Raw genomic sequence first — 19,324 nt, 5'->3', positions numbered from 1 at the left:
ATGGGGTTCTTTCTTATTTTTATTTTCTTAAGCATCAATAAAACAGGATACTCAGAATGCAGAGTGCCAATGTCAAAGTGGAAATTCAAACTCACACCTGGGAAGGCTGGCAGTTGACAAAAAGCAATGGCCAGAGCAGTGGAGAGACTGCACCCACCCACCTCATCCCAAGGACAGCTTGGTATCAGGGAGCCAACCAATGGAACATTCTGTCACCATGACCAGGGCTTACCTTATTTAAAAATCCTTTCAATACGTGTGAGGCTTTGACAGAGAGGAATCGGGGGATCCGGATCGGCTTTTCCAGAATAACTGTAAAGATGGGAGCCAGGTGAAAATCCTCCTCAGTCATGTCTGCTCTGCCTGGTGACCTGCAGGGCCCCTGGACCCTTTCTTTTCTGGAATAATCTCACTATACTGTAGCCCTCTTGGCTTTGAATTTGAGACTAGCCTGCCAACCTCGTGTCTGGGATTACAGGGGCATGTCATCAGACCTGGTATGGACTCCATTTCTGAGCAGGAGCTTTGGGTACTCAGGCTTGTGGTCCTGAAGCCCTTCCTGTCCCTCTGGCTCCGGAACAATGAATGGCTCCTCCCTCGCCAACTAGGGCCTCAGGCACCTGGAAACCCCTGCACACTGGCCACCAGAGGGCGCTGAGGGACAGCCTACACACCTGCCTTCACTGGGAGTGTGCTTGGCTGGGCAGAAGGGAGCTGGAGCTAAACAAGTGTGTTCTCTTTCCAAGTGACCCACAACAAGGTGAACCCTACCCCCACATTCACCTCTTGCCCACTTCCAGCATCCTACAAGCTACTGTGGGCACAGGCTTCCAGAGAAATGGCTCCACTTGTAATTTTGATGGCTCTGAGGTACCAGCCCAGGTAAAAGGGAAGAAAAATAAACTAAGGGGCAAGGAAGGAGCTGGGGACCCTGGGCTACGCACCTTGGAAAAGGTAGTCCTCGGTGTTCATGTCAGGGTTGTCAGTGATGATGTCGAAGGGGGAGCGTCCAGCCATCATCTCAAACATGAGGACGCCCAGCGCCCACCAGTCCACGCTGAACCCTGGGGAGCAGGCAGATGTCAGATGGGAAGAGTCCATGCAAGCTGGTGGTCAGTGAGCCATCTTGGTTTGGTTTGTCTGACATGCTTGATCATCACAAATATGAGTGTGACATAGGGAGTCAGTGTCTGTCTCTCTGGGCATCTGGGTTTGCCTTCATCTACTGTGCCAGTCTGTTTCCTTCTGAGTTGCAGAACTGCGCATGTAGGCCATGACTCCTCCATGTGCACTGTGGGCTTCCCAAGCTGTTCAGCTCTGTTGGGATGTCTTTGCTACACAAACACATAGAATGGATCCAAGAATGTTCCCTCCCTTGGTCTTGCCTTTATTTACTTATTTTTTGAGACAGTCTTGCCTTATAGTCTAGATTGGCCTTGAATTTGCAATCGGCCTCCTGTGTGCTGGGATGGAGGTGTATGTCACCATGCTCTGCCTTGTTTCTGCTTTGAAAAATTATTTGAATATGTGTGTATGGGCATGCCAGGCCTTAGTGCTGCAAATAAACCCCAGACATGTGTGTTACTTTTTGTGTCTGACTTACATAGATGGCTTAGTAATTGAACTTGGGCTGGTGGCTTTGCACACAGGTATCTTTAACCACTGAGCAATCTTGTCAGGCCCCAGTTCTTTTTTTTTTTTTTCTTTCCCAAGACAGGATCACACTCTAGCTCAGGATGACCTGGAACCCATTCTGTAGTCCCAGGCTGGCCTCGAACTCATGGAGAGCCTCCTACCTTTGCCTCCCAAGTGCTGGGATTAAAGGTGTATTCCATCACACCTGGCTTCCTGCTTATATAATTTATTTATTTGAGGGAGGAAAGAGAGAGAGAGAGAGAATGAGTATGCCAGAAACTCTATCCACTGCAAATGAATTCCAGACGTATGCACCACCTTGTGCTTCTGGCTTACATGGGTACTGGGGAACTGAAACTGGATCCTTAGGCTTTGCAGGTAAGCACCTTAACTGCTAAGCCATCTCTCTAGCCCTGTTTATAAGTTTATAATACCCCTTTTTCTTTTTTGTTTTTTTGAGATAGAGTCTCATTCCAGCCCAGGCTAACCTGGAATTTACTATGTAATCTCAGGCTGGTTTCGAACTCATTGCAATTCCCCTACCTCTGCCTCCCAAGAGCTGGGATTAAAAGCATGCACTACCACGCCTGGCTTAAAACCCCCTTTTCTGAGATAACATACTTTCTTGTAGTTTCTTCTCCATTCTCTGTTTCTATTTTTGAAAATATTTTATTTATTTGATGGGGGATGAGAAAAAGGTAGATAGAGAATGGGCATGCCAGGGCCTCCAGCCACTACAAAAAAAATTCAAGAAACATGTGCCACTTTGTGTATCTGGCTTATGTGGTTACTAGGGAATTGAACCTGGGTCCTTAGGCTTTGCAGGCAAGTGCCTTAACTACTAAGCTATCTCTCTAGCCCTGCTTATTTTATTTTATTTTTATTTTTATTTTTTTTGGTTTTTCAAGGTAGGACCTCTCTCTGGTCCAGGCTGACCTGGAATTAACTATTTTGTCTCAAGGTGGTCTTGAACTCATGGAGATCCTCCTACCTCTGCCTACCAAGTGCTGGGATTAAAGGCATGTGCCATTATGCCCAGCCCCAGCCCAGTTTTGATATTTTAAAAATGTTTATATAGTAAGTTTGTGAAGAACATGATTAGAGGAGTGGGAGATGCTGCTTTCAGCTTTGTGAGCATGCACATACAACAAAGTAATCTGTATATATACTTACTTATATGTATACATATGCAGAGATCAGCTTATATGCACAGCAAACTGCATGCCCCACAGACCACATGCTGATATATACACCCATTATGCTATGACACATACCACACACACAGATGCACATATTCTTCATGCTGCACACACTACATACAGAAGCACATATCCCTATCATATCCCATTACTGTTTTCATCCAGAGGAGGAATAACAGAAGCATGCTCTACTACTGTCTGAAGGGCATCCTGGTTGGCCTTGTCTTAGGCCCTGAGGCACTTCTGCCATTCCCAGTGATACCTCATTTCTCTCACAAATGCACAGCCAGTGCCCACTGGCTTAGCACGCCCTTGACTTGACCTTGGGGCCTGTTTTGCTTCTTCTCTGGCGTTAGAACTAACTCTTTGGTAACAGGAACCTGTCCAGGGTCCTCCAGGGAGGTTTGCATAGGCTCAGAGACTGAGGAAACAGCAGGGGGTGTGTGAGTGCTGATTTGGGTATACTATGAAGTAATTGGGTGTCAATTTCTCCCTGCCTGCTGGGCCAGGACCCTCAGAATCGTGGGCTGGGCAGTCCCTGCTCTAAGTGAGCATCATCTGTGAGGGAAGGCTTCTGGGAGGTGTCCACCTGCTTCTCAGTTCCATGTACTCACCATATTCCTCTCCCCGTAGGATTTCCGGGGCAATGTAATTCGGGGTTCCACAAAAGGTGCTTGTTGTGTCGCCAGGGCCCAGGCCTTCCTGTAGGGACAGAGTTGGGTGTATGTGTGTGAATCTCATGCAGGGGCCCCATCGCAAGGAGACATGCTACAGGGAAAACTGAAGACAGCTGCAGGCAGAGGTCTTGCATGCCATCACTGAGCTGGATAGAGTCAGTGAGACAAAGGCAGGCAGGCATGGTGGGGGACTAGTGAGGCACACACCTTGCACATGCCATAGTCCGTCAGCTTGATATGCCCATCTGCATCAAGGAGGACGTTGTCCAGTTTCAGGTCCCGGTAGATGATACCCCTTTCATGAAGGAAGTTGAGAGCAATACAGATCTCAGCAGCATAGAACCTGGGGTGGGACATTCTGTGATCAGCAGGACAGTGGCTGGCAGCCAGCCAGGGGCCAGTGCAGAAAGAGCCTCACAAGGTGCCCAAAATCCTGGTCATTAGGGAAATGCAAATCTAAAGTCCAGTGAAAGTTCACCTCTCACTCTCCAGGATGGCTACTATAAAACAACCAGACAATAAATGAGGATGTGGAACATTGTAACCCTGTGCACTGCTAGTGGGAATGTAAATTGGGACAGCTACTAAGGAGGAGAGAGCAGGGAGGCCCCTCAAAATATGAAAAATAGGAGCTGGGTGCAATTCAACGGGAATTGCTTGCTTAGCATGCACAAGTATGATCTCCAGCAACAGAAAAAAATCTAAACATGAAAAGTAGAACAAACATATGACCCAGATATTCAATTTGTGCATTTACACCTGAAAGAACTGAAAGCAGGAGAGGAGGACCAATAAGAATAAAGCCTAAGTCACCCTGGTGGTGTACACCTTTAATCCCAGCACTCGGGAGGCAGAGGTAGGAGGATCGCCATGAGTTTGAGGCCACCCTGAGACTCCATAGTGAATTCCAGGTCAGCTTGGGCTAGAGCAAAACCCTACCTTGAAAAACCAAACCACACCAAACAAAAGAAAACAAAAAATGAACAAAGCCTAACTACCTACACAAGGCATTCATCATAGGAGGAAAAGTTGATGACATCAAAATAAAAGAGAGACTAATTGAGAGGGGAAGGGGAATATGATGGAGGGTGGATTTGAGAAGGGGAAAGCAAAAGAGGGGAGGGAAGTATCATGGTTTGTTGCTTATAATTATTGAAGATGTCAGTAAAAATGTTAAAAATAGCAAAGTCTATATGAAAATCTACAATGAGCACCATTATTTTTAACGCTAATTTTAAAAAACTCAAGAAAAGGGGTGAGGAGATGGCTCAGCAGTTAAAGAAGATGAGGAGGAGTTGGAGGAAGAAGATGATGTCTGGCCTTCATGAATTCATGGGAATTCTCCTACGTACTGACATTATAGGTATGAGCCACCATGGCCAGTATATCTAACCTTTAAAAGGTAAAAAGTTCCTTTTTATTTTATTTATTTATTTATTTGAGAGAGAGAGAGAATGGGTGCATCAGGGCCTCTAGCCATTGCAAATGAAATCCAGATATGTGTGCCCCCTTGTGCATCTGGCTAACATGGACCCTGGGGAATCAAACCTGGGTCCTTTGGCTTTGCAGGCAAACACCTTAACCACTAAGCCATGGTCTCAAGCCTCAAATTTCTTTTTTAAAAAATTACTTATTTGCATATGTGTGTGTATGTGGTGTACACACACATGTATGCATGTGGACATGTGTATGCCAGGGTCTCTTGCTGCTGCAACTGAATGCCTGCCCAGTTTTATGTGGGTGGCTGGGGAATTAAACCTGGGCTGGTAGGCTTTGCAAACAAGTACCTTTTTGTTTGTTTGTTTATTTATTTATTTGAAAGCAACAGAGAGAGAAAGTGGCAGAAAGGGCACGCCAGGGCCACCAGCCACTGCAAACGAACTCTAGACGCGTGCGCCCCCTTGTGCATCTGGCTAATGTGGGTCCTGGGGAATCAAGCCTCGAACCAGGGTCCTTAGGCTTCACAGGCAAGCACTTAACCTCTAAGCCATCTCTCCAGCCCCAAACAAGTACCTTTTAACTACTGAGTTATCTTCTCAGGCCCCAAGAAGAAAGCATTTCTGACACAAATTACACAGTGAGTCATGAAGACATCATGCCAAGTGAAGCAGATACAAAAAGGCATGATTCCATTTAGGTCCCTGGAGTCAGACAGAAGATGGGTACCTAGGGCTGGGAAGTTAGTGGGTTCTGTGTGTGTGAGTGTGTGGGGCGCTACAGTGTGAATGGCTTACACCACTGAGCTATATATACTTAAATGGTTGAAATGGTTAACTATTATGTCAGGTGTATTTTACCACAAGTTTTATAAAAAGCAAGTGAGTGGGCATGAGCTGTTCCTGACTTGCCTACCTTTCCAGGAAGGAGGTAAGGTGACTCACAGAACCTCATGGATTTTTTTTTTTCAAGGTGAGGAAAAGGGAAAGTTAAGGAAAACTGGAAGGGACCATCTAAGTTGAAATCTGCTTTACTAGCCTTCATGTGAAGCCCTGGGCAGCAAGGAAAATACAGAGACAGACAGTAGTCACCCAAGAAGTGACATCCGTAACAATTCTCTCATGATGCCTGCCATGCTTTATCACTGAGGTAATTTTGAACTTGCTCTCACATTTTGGAAGCTTGCAAAAGGATAAAATCAAGATGTGCCCGTAAAAACAGTCCAGAAAGCTGGGCATGGTGGTGCATGCCTTTAATCCCAGCACTTGGGAGGCAAAGGTAGGAGGATTGCTGTGAGTTCGAGGCCACCCTGAGACTACATAGTGAATTCCAGGTCAGCCTGGGCTACAGCGTTACCTTGAAAAACAAAAAAACAAACAAAAAAGCCCACAAAATAGTAACAACAACAAAAACAAAAATAGCCCAGAAAACCTGTCCTCTTGGTTGGATGGCTTCGGAGGAGAGGGCCCCTCAGGGACTTTGGAATTCTTCACACCATAAGAGAAAAAAATTGCATGGTCTTTGCCATTTTCTCCCCAATCTTAACCTCCTTCCTTTTACTGCTGACCTCATGAGGAAGGTCCCCAAGCCACCCCTGGCTGGCACCCCATACCCACCTGGCATGCTCTTCTGGAAGCTTCCTCTGCCTCTGCATGTGGAACATGAGGTCCCCCCCGTTGACATACTCTATGACCAGGAACAACCTGGCAGGAGAGAGGAGTGGTCAGGGTTCATGTCTTAGCCTCACTCTAGACCAATACTCAAGTTAATACTGCCTCACTTTAGACCAACTTGATCAATGCTATAGAGCCAGTGGAAGCTCCCAGGGGGGAAAAAAAAAAGGCTCAAAGGGAGGCTGAGCTTTGTGCCTGGGTTGGTAAGGTGTGCGGTATTGTCTCAGAGCCCAATATCTGCTCCTTGTGGTACAAGACCGTGATGGGTGTAGCTCATTATGTGCACACTTGTTTTTGAAAAAGAAGAAACAGATGTAGACATTCATTCATTCATTATTTCATAACTATTTGTGCTCCCAATGGTGCTATGAATGTCTCAGGGTAAAAAAGTTGAGATAAGGCCCACTACAGTCGGACAGGAGATAAGGGAAGGAACAGAGGCCTGAACTGAGCATGGGATAAAGAGAGAACAAAGCAATCCCTGGAAGCAAAACAAGCCTGGTTCAAATAGGCCAAGGGTATGAGAGCAGGTACTCTGGCCCTTTGTGTAGACCAACACCAGGGAGGTAAGAGTGGGCAGTCCAGGCACAAGGGGACTGACCCTCTTGCGAGAGAGGGATGGTGTGGATCACAGATGAGGCAGTGAGGAGGGCCTGGGTTGAACTGAACCAACTTGCCAATGAGTTGGACACCAGACAGGGACACAGAAATTCCAATGTGGGACAATGCTACAGGTCCACAGGGGGTTAGCTACAATGAGTCCAGATGCCACTAGCCTTCCAAGTCAGAGAGAGGTTGGGCAGGAGGTTGGGACACAGATCAGGGCAGAGGAAGTATCCAAGCTTCATGGATACAATCACGTCAGTTTGGGAACTGGGAGTGTTCTGAACACTGACCATGTGGTTTCTTCTACTGATAAGATCTTTTCTGTATTTAGTAAGATTCAGTTTTCAAAATTTAGTTCACAATTTCCCAGGCATGCCGTGTTAAGGGCATCTTGAGGACATCTGGGTTAATAGCTTCCTTCTGCCTAGCCCAACTTTGCTGCCTACAAAGAACCTCCAGCAGAGGGTGGGGGAGACCATGTGGGAAGGATAAGGCTAATCTTCCATCTCCTGGCTCCTGCAAGAGAGCGCTGGATTGAACCTCTCTGGCTAACCATGAATTCACTGTGAGTGAATTCCCAATTGTCCCATAAAAAAGCAAACTGGAGGGCTAGAGAGATGGCTTAGCGGTTAAGTGTTTGCCTGTGAAGCCTAAGAACTCCAGTTCAAGGCTCGATTCCCCAGGACCCATGTTAGCTAGACACACAAGGGGGTGCAGGCATTTGGAGTTCGTTTGCACTAGCTGGAGGCCCTGGTGTGCCCATTCTCTCTCTTTCTGTCTGTCTGCCTTTCTCTCTCTCTCTCTGTCGCTCTCAAATAAATAAAAATAAACAAAAAATAAAAATAAAAATAATAAAAGCAAACTGGAGCCAGGCATGGTGGTACATGTCTTTAATCCAGGAGGCAGAAGCAGAAGGATCACTATGAGTTCAGGACTGGTCTAAGACTACAGAGTGAATTCCAGGTCAGCCTGGGCTACAGCAAGACTCTACCTTGAAAAACCAAACCAATAAATAAATAAATAAATAAAATAAACCAACCAACTGGGGCTGGAGAGATTACTCAGTAGTTAAGGCAAAGCCTGACAATCTGGGTTCCATTTCCTAGTACCCACATAAAGCTAGAGGCACATGCATCTGGAGTTTGTATCTGTAGTGGCTAGAGGGCCTGGTATGCTCATTCTTTCTGTCTCTCTTCTCTCTGTCCCTTCTTGCAAATAAAAACAAAATAATACTTGGGTTAGAGAGAAGGCTTAGAGGTTAAGACGCTTGCCTGCAAACCCTAAAGACTGGAGTTCGATTCCCCAGTACCCACATAAAGCAAGATGCACAAAATGGTGCATGTGTCTAGAGTTTGTTGCAGTGGCTAGAGGCCCTGACATACTGTTTCTCTCTCTCTGCAAATAAAATAGAATAATTTTTTTTTAATTGGCTGCAATGTCAGGTGTGGTGGCACATACCTTTAATCTCAGCACTTGTGAGGCAGAGGTAGGAGAATCACAATGAGTTTGAGGCCACTCTGAGACTACATAGTGAATTCCAGGCCAGGCTGAGCTAGAGTGAAACCCTACCTCAAAAAAAAAAAAAAAAAAAAAGGCTGCAAATCATATACTACTTTTTAAAAATTATGTATTTATACAAGAATCAACTCCAAAGATATGGAAATCAAAGGCCCCAGTACCAGGTGTTCTGATAAAAATCCTGAAATGGGGCTGAAGAGGTGGCTTTAATTCTCAGCAAAACACAGTGTGCTGAGAACTAAGAAGTAACAACATAAACCTGGGGCTGGCTAACACCTGTTTGTTGAACTGAAATTCACGATGTAGTCTCAGGCTGGCCTCAAACTCACTGTTATCCTCCTACCTCTGCCTCTGTAGTGCTGGGATTAAGGGCTAACGGTGTGTGCTACCATACCCGGTTCTCCCCCCCCCCCCCCCCCCCCCCCGCCAAAGGTAGGGTTTCCTAGCCACTGCAAATGGACATGCCACTTTGTGCATCTGGCTTTTATTTGGATACTGGGAAATTGAACTTGGGTTGTTAAGCTTTGCAGGCAAGTGTCTTAACTGCTGAGCCATCTCTCCAATCCTGTTTTATTACTTTTTTGTGCATATACACTCATGTGCTTGTGTGTGTATGCCTGTGTGTGGAGGAACCTCAGGTGCTGTTCCTCAGGTACTGTCCACCTTCTTTTTTTTCTCCTTAAGGTAGAGTCTAACTCTAGCTCAGGAGCTGGAATCTATAGCTCCAGGGTGGCCTCAAACTCATGGAGAGCCCCCTACTATAGTCTCCCAAGCACTGAGAATAAAGGTGTATGCCACCATGCCCGTCTACCTTTAAAAATAATTTTTAAATAGATCTCTTCATATTTTATTAAGTGAGAGAAAAAGGGACAGTGGATTCACCAGGGCCTCTAGCCACTGCAAATGAATTCCAAACATATGCCCACCTTATGCATCTGGTTTACATGGGTACTGGGGAATAAAACCTGGGTCCTTAGGCTTCACAGGCAAACATCTTACCATCTTACCTGCTAAGCCATCTCTCCAGTCCTTAAAATATTTTTATTTATTCATTTGCAAGGGGTGGGGAGAGAGGGGGGGAGAGAGAGAGAGAGAAGAGGAGACGGAAAGAGGAAGAAGCTTGGGCATACCAGGGCCTCCAGCAGCTGCAAACAAACTCCAAATGCATGTACCACTTTGTGCATCTGGTTTTATGTGGGTACTAGGGAATCAAACCCAGGAAGGTCACTAGGCTTGTAGGCAAGTGCCTTAACCACTGAGCCATCCCTCCATCCCTGTCTACTTTTTTTTCAACGTAGAGCCTTGCTCTAGCCTAAGCTGACCTGGAATTCACTATGTAGTCTCAGGGTGGCCTCAAACCCACAGCGATCCTCCTACCTCTGTCTCTCAAGTACTGGGATCAGAGGCGTGTGCCAGCATACCTGGCCCTGTCTACCTTCTTTGAGACAAGGTCTCTCATTGGCCTGGAAATGTTCAATTAGGCTAAACTAGCTGGTGAGTCCCAAGGATCCTTTTCTCTCCACCTCCCCCATACTGGGACTACAAGTGCACCATCATGCTTGGCTGCCACGCACATCTCTCACACCTGCCTGTGGTTGCTTTTGTGCCATTACAAGTAGCTGCAACAAAGACCATATGGCCTGAGAAGGTGAAAAGATCAAAGAAAGCAAGCCCCACACTCTTCCTGGAGTCAGACAGTGTCTTGCAGAACAACAAAGTGACTGAGGAAAAAGCATGACAGCCAAGCAGCCACTAAAGGGCTCAGGAGAATGTTACTACTCAGAAAATTGACCTGGGTTCAATTCCCTAATACCCATGTAAAGCCAGATGAACAAAGTGGTGCATGCATTTGGAGTTTGTTTGCAGTGGCAGGAGGCCCTGACACACCAACATTCACTCTTTGTCAAATAAATAAATAAAAAGTTATAGCTGGGCATGGTGGCACACATGCCTTTAATCCCAGCACTCAGAGGCAGAGGTAGGAGGAACATCTTGAGTTCAAGGCCACCCTGAGACCACATCGTGAATTCCAGGTCAGCCTGGGCAAGAGCAAGACCCTATCTTGAAACACCAAAATAAATAAATATTTTTTTTGAGTTAGAGTCTTACTCTAGTCCAGGCTGACCTGGAATTCACGATGTGGTCTGAGCCTGGCCTCGAACTCACAGTACTTCTCCTACCTCTGCTTCCCAAGTGCTGGGGATAAAGGCATGCACCACCATACCTGTCACATTCAACATTTTCTTAAAAATGTATTTTTGCTAGGCATGGTAGTACACACCTTTAATCCCAGTACTCAGGAGGCCTAGGTAGGAAGATCACTGTGTGAAGACAGCTTGGGCTAGAGCAAGACCCTACCTCAAAAAAACAAACGAACTGCTGAATGGGGTCTGAAGAGATGGCTCAGCGGTTAAGGTGTTTAACTGCAAAGCCTAATAACCTGGGTTCAATTCCCTAGTACCCACATAAAGCCAGATGCACAAAATGACATGCATCTGGAGTTAGTTTGCAGTGGCTAGAGGCCCTGGTGCACACATTCTCTTTCTCTGCGTTTGAAAACAAATAAATTAAAATATATTTTAAAATGTTGAATAGGGCTGGAAAGATGGCTCAGTGGTTAAAGGTGCTTGCTTACAATGCATGAAGACCTGGGTTTGAGTCTCCAGTACCTACATAAAGCCAGACACACAAAATGGCACCCGTGTCTGGTGTTTGCAGTGACAGGAGGCCCTGGTGTGCCCATACCCGCTTCTCACTTAAGTAAGTAAATAAATATGTTGAATGTGATAGTGTGCACTGTAATCACAGCACTCTGAAGGCAAAGACAGGCAGATACCTGGGACTCACTGGTCTGCTAGTCTAGCCTACTTGGTGAGCTCCAGGCCAAGAGAGACCCTTTCTCAAAATAAAGATGGGGGTGATGAGATGATTCAGTGGATAAAGCTCTTGCTGGACAAATGTGAGGACCAGAGTTCATAAATACCAAATGGGCATGGACCCATTTGTAATCCCAGCTCTCAGAAAGTGGAGGCAGGATCCTCAGGGCAAGCTGGCTAGTTAGGCTAGCTGAGTCATCAAGGTGCAGATTCAAGTACAAGAGCCTGTCACAGCAAATAAGGTGACAGTGAACAAGAAAGAAGCCTGACCTCAACTTCTGGCCTCTTCATGCACACACATACATATACATGAGAACACATGCACCAACACACACATACACAAGCAAGAAAAAGGCAGAGTGTTTCTTACTGTCCTTTGGCCTCTACATGCCTGTGTACGTAAGTGTAGCTGCACACACACAAACACATGCACCCAAATATTAAAAAAAGAAAGGGGATTGGTGAGATTGCTTGGTGGTTAAGGCGCTTGCCTGCAAAGCCTAAGGACACAAGTTTGATTCTCTAGTTCCCACGTGAGCCAAATGTACAAGGTACTGCATGCATCTGGACTTCGTTTGCAGTAGTTGGAAACCCTGGCACACCCATTCTCTCTCTCTCTCTCTGTGTGTCTTTCTCTCTCTCAAATAAATAAAATATAAAGGGAAAATTATTTATTTAGTTTTTTGAAAGAGGGCCGGGAATATAGCTCAGTGGTAGAGAGTTTACTTAGCATGTGTGAGGCCTAGGTTCAACTCCCAGTACACAAAGAAGACAGAGAGAGAGAGAGAGAGAGAGAGAGAGAGAGAGAGAGAGAGAGACAGACAGAGAACACATGATACACAGGCATACTTTCAGGGCTGATCCTGAAAGTTACTTCAACAGTAGGAACTCCCCACCTCCCAGTGGAGCTTGTGGAACAAGGTACTGTCCCCAAGATAAGGCATTCCACTCCGGAGGGAGGGAGCTGCAACATATTGAGCTCATACCCACCTACTATGACCCAATGACCTTTAGAAGGGAGGCTACCAGGCCCTCACACAAGGCTGAGGACCTGCCTTAAGAAAGTGTGACCCCCACAAAACAATAGTATACCCAAACTATCTTATCCTTAGAGTAGTCTGTCACCTCCTAATTGGGAATAGTAAATCCCTCTCACTAGAGTGTTCTGTGTGGTTCTAGGCAGTGGACAGCATGCCCCAAAGTGGGCTACACCTCTGTGGACAGAGGCAGAATCCCCAAGTGTGTTTCTTATTGCTCAGGGCTTCATGGTGACAACGTACCAACAGCTGCCCTTAGAGACCCTAAAATGGCACAGAAACACCCAACCTTGAATCACCTACACTCCCTGGTGAGCTGCAATTCACATGCCTTGGAAGAAGCTGTCTTCAGCTAGAACCTGCCTGGTGGCTGGAGCCCACCTATAGCTGGGGCTGCTCTGGAACTACTTAAGGCACTTCAGACAACAGTGAGCAAAATCAGGCTTTTGAGCCGTCACGCTGTCAGAACTAAGGCTGACATGGCTCCCACGCTTAGCTCCACAGCTGCCACTCAATGTAAGCTCTTTCCATTCTGGGCTCACAGCGTGATGCCAGCAAGTGTGGGGGTATCTGATGGAGCCTGATTCACCTACCCCAGGAGAAAGGCACCTCCCTCCTCAGAGCCCAGTGGGTACTTCCTGCCAAGTTTACAGCCCATTTGATCCTGCCAACACTGAGGTTACTGTGAGAATCTGTTTCCCTCCAAAACCCTTGTCCGTACCACCTCAGACTCAACCCCCTGAGGGGTGGACCAGGTACCCTCTGCTCACTATCAGGTCACCCTTGCTGGTTCTCATCATGTTGAGCTCACCTGCTTGGTCCACCACACCCACTGGATGCTCTCTATCTCTAGCCCAGCCCAGGGGGTCCATGGTCCTACCTTATTCACTCTTGGGAGACCATAAAGGCTCTCTGAGGCTAGGGGACTCAGGTCCTCCTAGCTGCTATTGCCAGGAATTTATTCTTCACCCCACACCCTCCTGGGAGTGAGGCCAGCACCCTCCCCACAGACTACCACTCTATAAGAGCCCCTGCGGCTGTTCACATCTCTGACATACCACATGCCCCTGAGCTAAGCTTGAGCTCCTTGCCCATCAACCTGCTGACACACACCGGGGCCTGTTTCAGTTGTTACCACATCCAAAGCTGGGTGCCATCCTCTGAGATACATCCGATACATCTGTAACATTTCCGCGGAAGTTACTTACTGCTCTGAGGAAAAAGTGCCCCCTCACAGCACTGTCACAGATTTTAAAGAGCTGTTTATAACAAATGGCACACAATAGACAGTGTGATGAAGTGGCATCTAACACCTAGAAGCCATGTTAGCAGGCTGGGTTTCAAGGGTCTATACCTATGGAGGCCCCTCCAAGAACACAGGGTAACCAGGTTTTACCCTTTGTAAAGGCTGAGAATCTGCCAGGCATGGTGGTGCACGCCTTTAATCCCAGCACTTGGGAGGCAGAGGTAGGTGTGCTGTGAGTTTGAGGTCAGTCTGAGACTAATTCCTGGGCTAGAGTGAGACCCGACCTTAAAAAAACAAAAAAACAAAACAAAAAAAAAGCGAGAGCACTCCATGCCACGCCTGTAAGTGAAAGAAATATAATAGCAGCAAACAGAAGGAAAAGTTAACTAAATGCTATTTTCTTTCTGTTGCCAGGGGTCAAACCTAAGGCCAGTACATGTGAAGGCCATACTCCAGCCAGCTGTGACTATTTAAGTGACAGTGTGCTCCTCTTTGTAAAAATGTCCTCAGGCCACACTTTAATCAGAGAGACACATTAGGGGCTTAAAAGGAGTCATTTTGGTTGGCAATTTAGGTCAACGTTTTTTTTTTCTGGAATAGCTTGAAGCAAAGCAGTTTGTCTGTTTTGGAGATTTGTGGCTAACTTTAGTTATGGCTACTGTTTGTCAGGGACTATGCGCAGATATGGGTGGAGCTACCCTATACACAGATGCTTATTTTGTATTAAGTACTCCTGCCTTTGTTTCAGTGTGCTAGACATGTGTTGAAGTCCATGCTGACCTGAGTGATCAGTTCTGTGGGGCTGCCCAGAGAATATAGCATAGCTGTCCAGAACAGGCAGCACTGGATTTGAGGAAGAAAGAAAGAGATCCTTATACCTGCTCAGAGGCCCCTTTATAGCCTGACTTGCCCATGTGGAAACTACTGTGTTTTCTTTACCACATTTCCACTCTTGGCTGCCAGTAAGCACCAGCTTCCTGCCCAGTTTCATCAGTTTCCTGTTGTGTGGGATTCTGCTGGGAGTTGGAACACAGTGACATTCATCCAGCCCCTAGCAACAGGCTCGTGCAAGACCTCAGGGTGAGTTTCATGGAGAAAGTCCTTGTAAATTCTGCAGTGATTGTGCCAATGGGGTAAGGCAAGGCAGCCAGGCATAGCTCGCACCAGAGGGAAGCTATCCAGATTTTCTGTTATGGCTTCCCTGGCACCTTCAGGATTTTCGTGGGCAATGGCATGGGTGTCCTGGTAGCTGTCTTTCCCCCTGTACAAGGTTGGTGAGGGCTTCTGGGCAGTATGAGCAGCCCTCCAACCATGTCTGACTTAGAGAGCAGCTGGTCTCCCTTCCATCAGACTACACAAAGCTGCCACTTGCTGGTACAAAGACATAGAACCAAGACGAAAGACTTTTCACAGCAGAGCTCACATTTCTCAGGATTCCTGGAACTGGCTTTTCTATAAATTTCTGCTAACCCCACAGTACCTTTCAGAACATTCTGCCCATCCCCAACTCTGGGTCTGTTCAAAGTCCACTGGCATTTCTGGCTGCCTGTATCTTAGATCAGGCTGCAACAGTTTACTGGTTCCCATAATCACTCACAACTCACATGAGATCTCAAATGAGTCAGGTTCACATTGCTGGTAGAAATCACCCAACCAAGAGCAGCTGGTGGGAAAAAGAGGTTTATTTTGGCTTACAGTCTCGAGGGGAAGCTCCATGATGGCAGGGGAAATCAATGGCATGAGAAGAGGGTGGACATCACCCCCTGGCCAACATAAGGTGGACAATAGCAACAGGAGAGTGTGCCAAACACTAGCATGGGGACACTGGCTATAACACCTATAAGCCCGCCCCCAACAATACACTCCTTCCAGGAGGTGTTAATTCCAAAATCTCCATTAGCTGGGAACCTAGCATTCAGAACACCTAAGTTTATGGGGGACACCTGAATCAAACCACCACAAAGACGAAAGGTTTCTCACAGCAGAACTCACATTTCTCAAATTTCCTAGAACTGGCTTTGCTATAACCCCACAGCACCTTCCAGAACATTCTGCCCATCCCCAGCTCTGGGTCTGTTCAAAGTCCACTGGCATTCCTGGCTGCCTATATCTTAGATCAGGCTGCAACAGCTTACTGGTTCCCATATTCACTTACAACTCACACGAGATCTATACATGTTTATTTTATATGAGTAGGAAACATGATTTTACCTCTTTTTAAAAATGATTTTACCTTTTTAAAAAGCTTGTTCATTTATTTATTTGCAAGCAGGGGGAGAGAGAGAGAGAAAGAGAGAGAGAGAGGGGAGAAAGAGAGAAAAAAAGAAACAATGTGTGTGCCAGGGCCTCCAGTCACTGCAAAGGAACTCTAGACACATACACCACTTTGTGCATCTAACTTTATGTGCGTACTGGGGAATCAAACCTAGATCATAAGGTTTGCAGGCAAGTGCCCCAACCCCTGAGCCATATCTCCAGCCCTGATTTTACCTTTTAAATTTCTCCCCTACCACTGTCAGGCATTAATCAAATGTTCTGGATACAAAATTACAGAGCATAGCCTTCATGTCTAGAAGGGGCATATGTATTCATTGACAGCCAGAGCAAATGTATATAAACATCTGGGGAAAGACACAAAACTCAGCCAAACTATGTCAGATATTTCCAGAGTCAGTGACAGACTCAGAGATTAGGTGTATTCAGGGTGGTATGGCTATAGATCAGATTCAGAAAAAAGAAAAAAGGCAAATAAATTGATATGCACATTAATTATTTCTAGTGGACATTGAAGGCTGCTGCATGCAAGTTGTCCCAGACTATTTTGCACCTGGGCTCTTGTGTAGGGAGCTCTCTTCGGGCCAGGTTCAGATAGGCTGCACTTTGGGTGACCTGGGTGGATGTAAAGTTGGAACAGTTGGCCCTTTTATATCAGCAGCATCCCTGCAAGTTTTTATCAGAACAAAATCATTTTTTTCCCTTTGGGAACTCTAGGGCTAGGCTAGGCTGAGCTGGGCTGCCTTCCCTCAGGCATGTTCCTACTCACAGGAGATGTGGTTAGGGCCAGGACAGAATGGAGGCAGGGCAATGGAGATACACAAAGGAGACCATTGAGGGTGGGGAGGCAGGACTCCATCAGTTGGGATTGAGTGCAAAGAAGGCCAGGGTCTGGGCACAATAGTCTTTTCCTTATATACAGGAAGCTTGGCATTCTCCCAGGGGGAACTGGGGAATAATAACTGCCACAAAGCAGGAGGGCAGACCACAGCTTCCTACACATGGCTTAAGTTCTACCCTGTGGAACCAACAATGTAGGGAGCCTTGGTGACTGGATGCCCTGAGGAGACTGTGGCCAGGCTTCCAGCAGGTGAAAGGGCAGAATCTGAGACACATTTAGAAGGCAGAGCTAGTGAGAACTAGGGCAGAGACAACTATAGAATTTCCAGTGGATGACAGGAGACAGGACAACACGGGCTACAAATCATACAGCGTGTCCAGCAGGTCTGGGGAAAGACCAGCACAGACTAGTGCTTTGGACAGACAGGAGTCCACAGGTCCCCACAGCTGAGGAGAGAAGCGAGTCAGTGTTGAGTTGCCTGTCCTTAGGGGTCTCCTCCTCTCCAGCCTACCGACTCCATCAGCTTTCCTGGCCCCAAGCTTGTAGAAAGAAGGTTGTGAGCAGTCTGTTCTCCACAGTCCTAAGTAGACTGTATGCTAAATACCTTCTGGGAGTTGGAACTGTTTTGTTTTTTTGTTTTTTTTTTTTTTGATGAAGGCTCTCACTCTAGCCCAGGCTGATCTGGAATCCTCAGGGTGGCCTTGAATTCATGGCGATCCTCCTACCTCTGCCTCCTGAGTGCTGGGATTAAAGGCGTGTACCACCATGCCCTACTTCTGTCTGCTTTATTTTTTTTCCTTTTTTTAAATTTTTAATATTTTATTTATTTATTTGACAGAGAAAGAGGGAGGGAGGAAGGGGGGGGGAGAGAGAGAGAGAGAATGGGAATGCCAGGCCTCTCGCCACTGAAAACGAACTCCAGATGCGTGTGCCCCCTTGTGCATATGGCTAATGTGGGTCCTGGGGAATTGAACCTGGGTCTTTGGGTTTGCAGGCAAATGCCTTAAATACTAAGCCATCTCTCCAGCCCTGTCTATTTCTGAGACAGTGTCTTTATAGTCTAGGCTGGCCTCTAACTCAAGAATCTCCTGCTTTAGCCTCCTGAGTGTTGGGATTTTAAACATATACCACCATACACAGCTTCTTTTGCCCATTTTTATCCTTGTGGTGCAGTAAGCCATTGTCTTGAGTCCAGGACATGCCAAGTATGCCCTGGGACTGAATCATTGACCAGTCAGGGACTTGAGGGCTAAACAGTTGAATCCAAGTCAATTGGCCTCCCAAATTCTAAGCACCATGTGGTTATTACCTTAGATTACTAGATTTCAAATATTTTTGAAGCAGAATTCTAACACACATAACAAAGCATATTATGAGTAAAGCTATTGGTACTTATTATTTCCCTGCTTGGTTAAGTGGAATGAGCACATGTCATACCAGGCCTAGCACCTGTACTCAGTAGGATGCCGTCAACAAAAATTGTACAAATAGAATCCCATCAGCTTAGATGTATGAAATTTACCAAATATGACACCAGCTAATGAGAACCACAGGTAAGTCTGATGATCTAAAGACCCCATACTTGTAATTAGGGGAGCCCTGTGGAAGATAGCTGGAACCACACAGCCCAACTAACTCCTGGGTAGTTTTTAAAAAATATTTTATTTAATTTTTAAGTTTTTAGTTAGTTGAGAGAGGGAGGGAAAGACAGAATGGTCATGTCAGGGCCTCAAGCCACTACAGATGAATTCCAGATGCTTGTGCCCCTTGTGCATAAGACTTATGTGGGTCATGGGGAATCAAACCTAGGTCCTTTGGCTTTGCAGGCAAGTGCCTTAACCACTAAGCCATCTCTCCAGCCCCTAGGTAGTTTTAAATTTTTAATTTAATTAATTTATTTTTTGGTTTGTCGAGGTAGGGTCTCATTTTAGCTCAGGCTGACCTGGAATTCACTGTGTAGTCTCAAGGTGGCCTTGAACTCATGGCAATCCTCCTACCTCTGCCTCCCAAGTGCTGGGATTAAAGGCATGAGCCACCATGCGTGGCTTTTATTTTTATTTTTGAAAGAGGCAGAGAGAGAGAGAATGATCACGCCAGGACCTTCAGCCTGCTGCGAACTAAGTCAAGATTCATGTGCCCCCTGTGGCACATGTGTGACATTGTGTGCTTGTGCCACTGTGCATATGGTTACGTGGGGACCTGGAGATTTGAACATGAGTTCTTAGGCTGCACAGGCAAGCACCTTAACTGCAAAGCCATCTCTCCAGCTCAGTTTTATTTTTTCCAACCTTTAAAAAAACACTTT

The 19,324-nt window shown here is 46.3% G+C and overlaps 1 protein-coding gene across 5 annotated transcripts in view; it reads right to left on the bottom strand.

Moving 5' to 3' along the window:
- Prkcz (protein kinase C zeta) overlaps nucleotides 1–19,324 on the bottom strand; it is a 145,783-nt gene that overhangs the window by 6,789 nt on the left and 119,670 nt on the right. For all 5 annotated transcript variants that reach the window (XM_004657725.2, XM_045149682.1, XM_004657726.2 and 2 more), the window contains 5 exons: nucleotides 6,565–6,651; nucleotides 3,719–3,854; nucleotides 3,449–3,536; nucleotides 945–1,064; nucleotides 233–312 (listed from right to left, as the gene is read on the bottom strand). In XM_004657725.2, coding sequence (XP_004657782.1) covers nucleotides 233–312; nucleotides 945–1,064; nucleotides 3,449–3,536; nucleotides 3,719–3,854; nucleotides 6,565–6,651 — 511 coding nt within the window. The remainder of the gene's footprint in view (nucleotides 1–232; nucleotides 313–944; nucleotides 1,065–3,448; nucleotides 3,537–3,718; nucleotides 3,855–6,564; nucleotides 6,652–19,324) is intronic.

The sequence above is a fragment of the Jaculus jaculus genome, chromosome 5, assembly GCF_020740685.1.
Source record: "Jaculus jaculus isolate mJacJac1 chromosome 5, mJacJac1.mat.Y.cur, whole genome shotgun sequence".
In the NCBI taxonomy this organism is placed as follows: Eukaryota; Metazoa; Chordata; class Mammalia; order Rodentia; family Dipodidae; genus Jaculus; species Jaculus jaculus.
The sequence above is the reverse complement of the archived record's forward strand: the minus strand, read 5'-3'. Positions and strand labels throughout refer to the sequence as shown.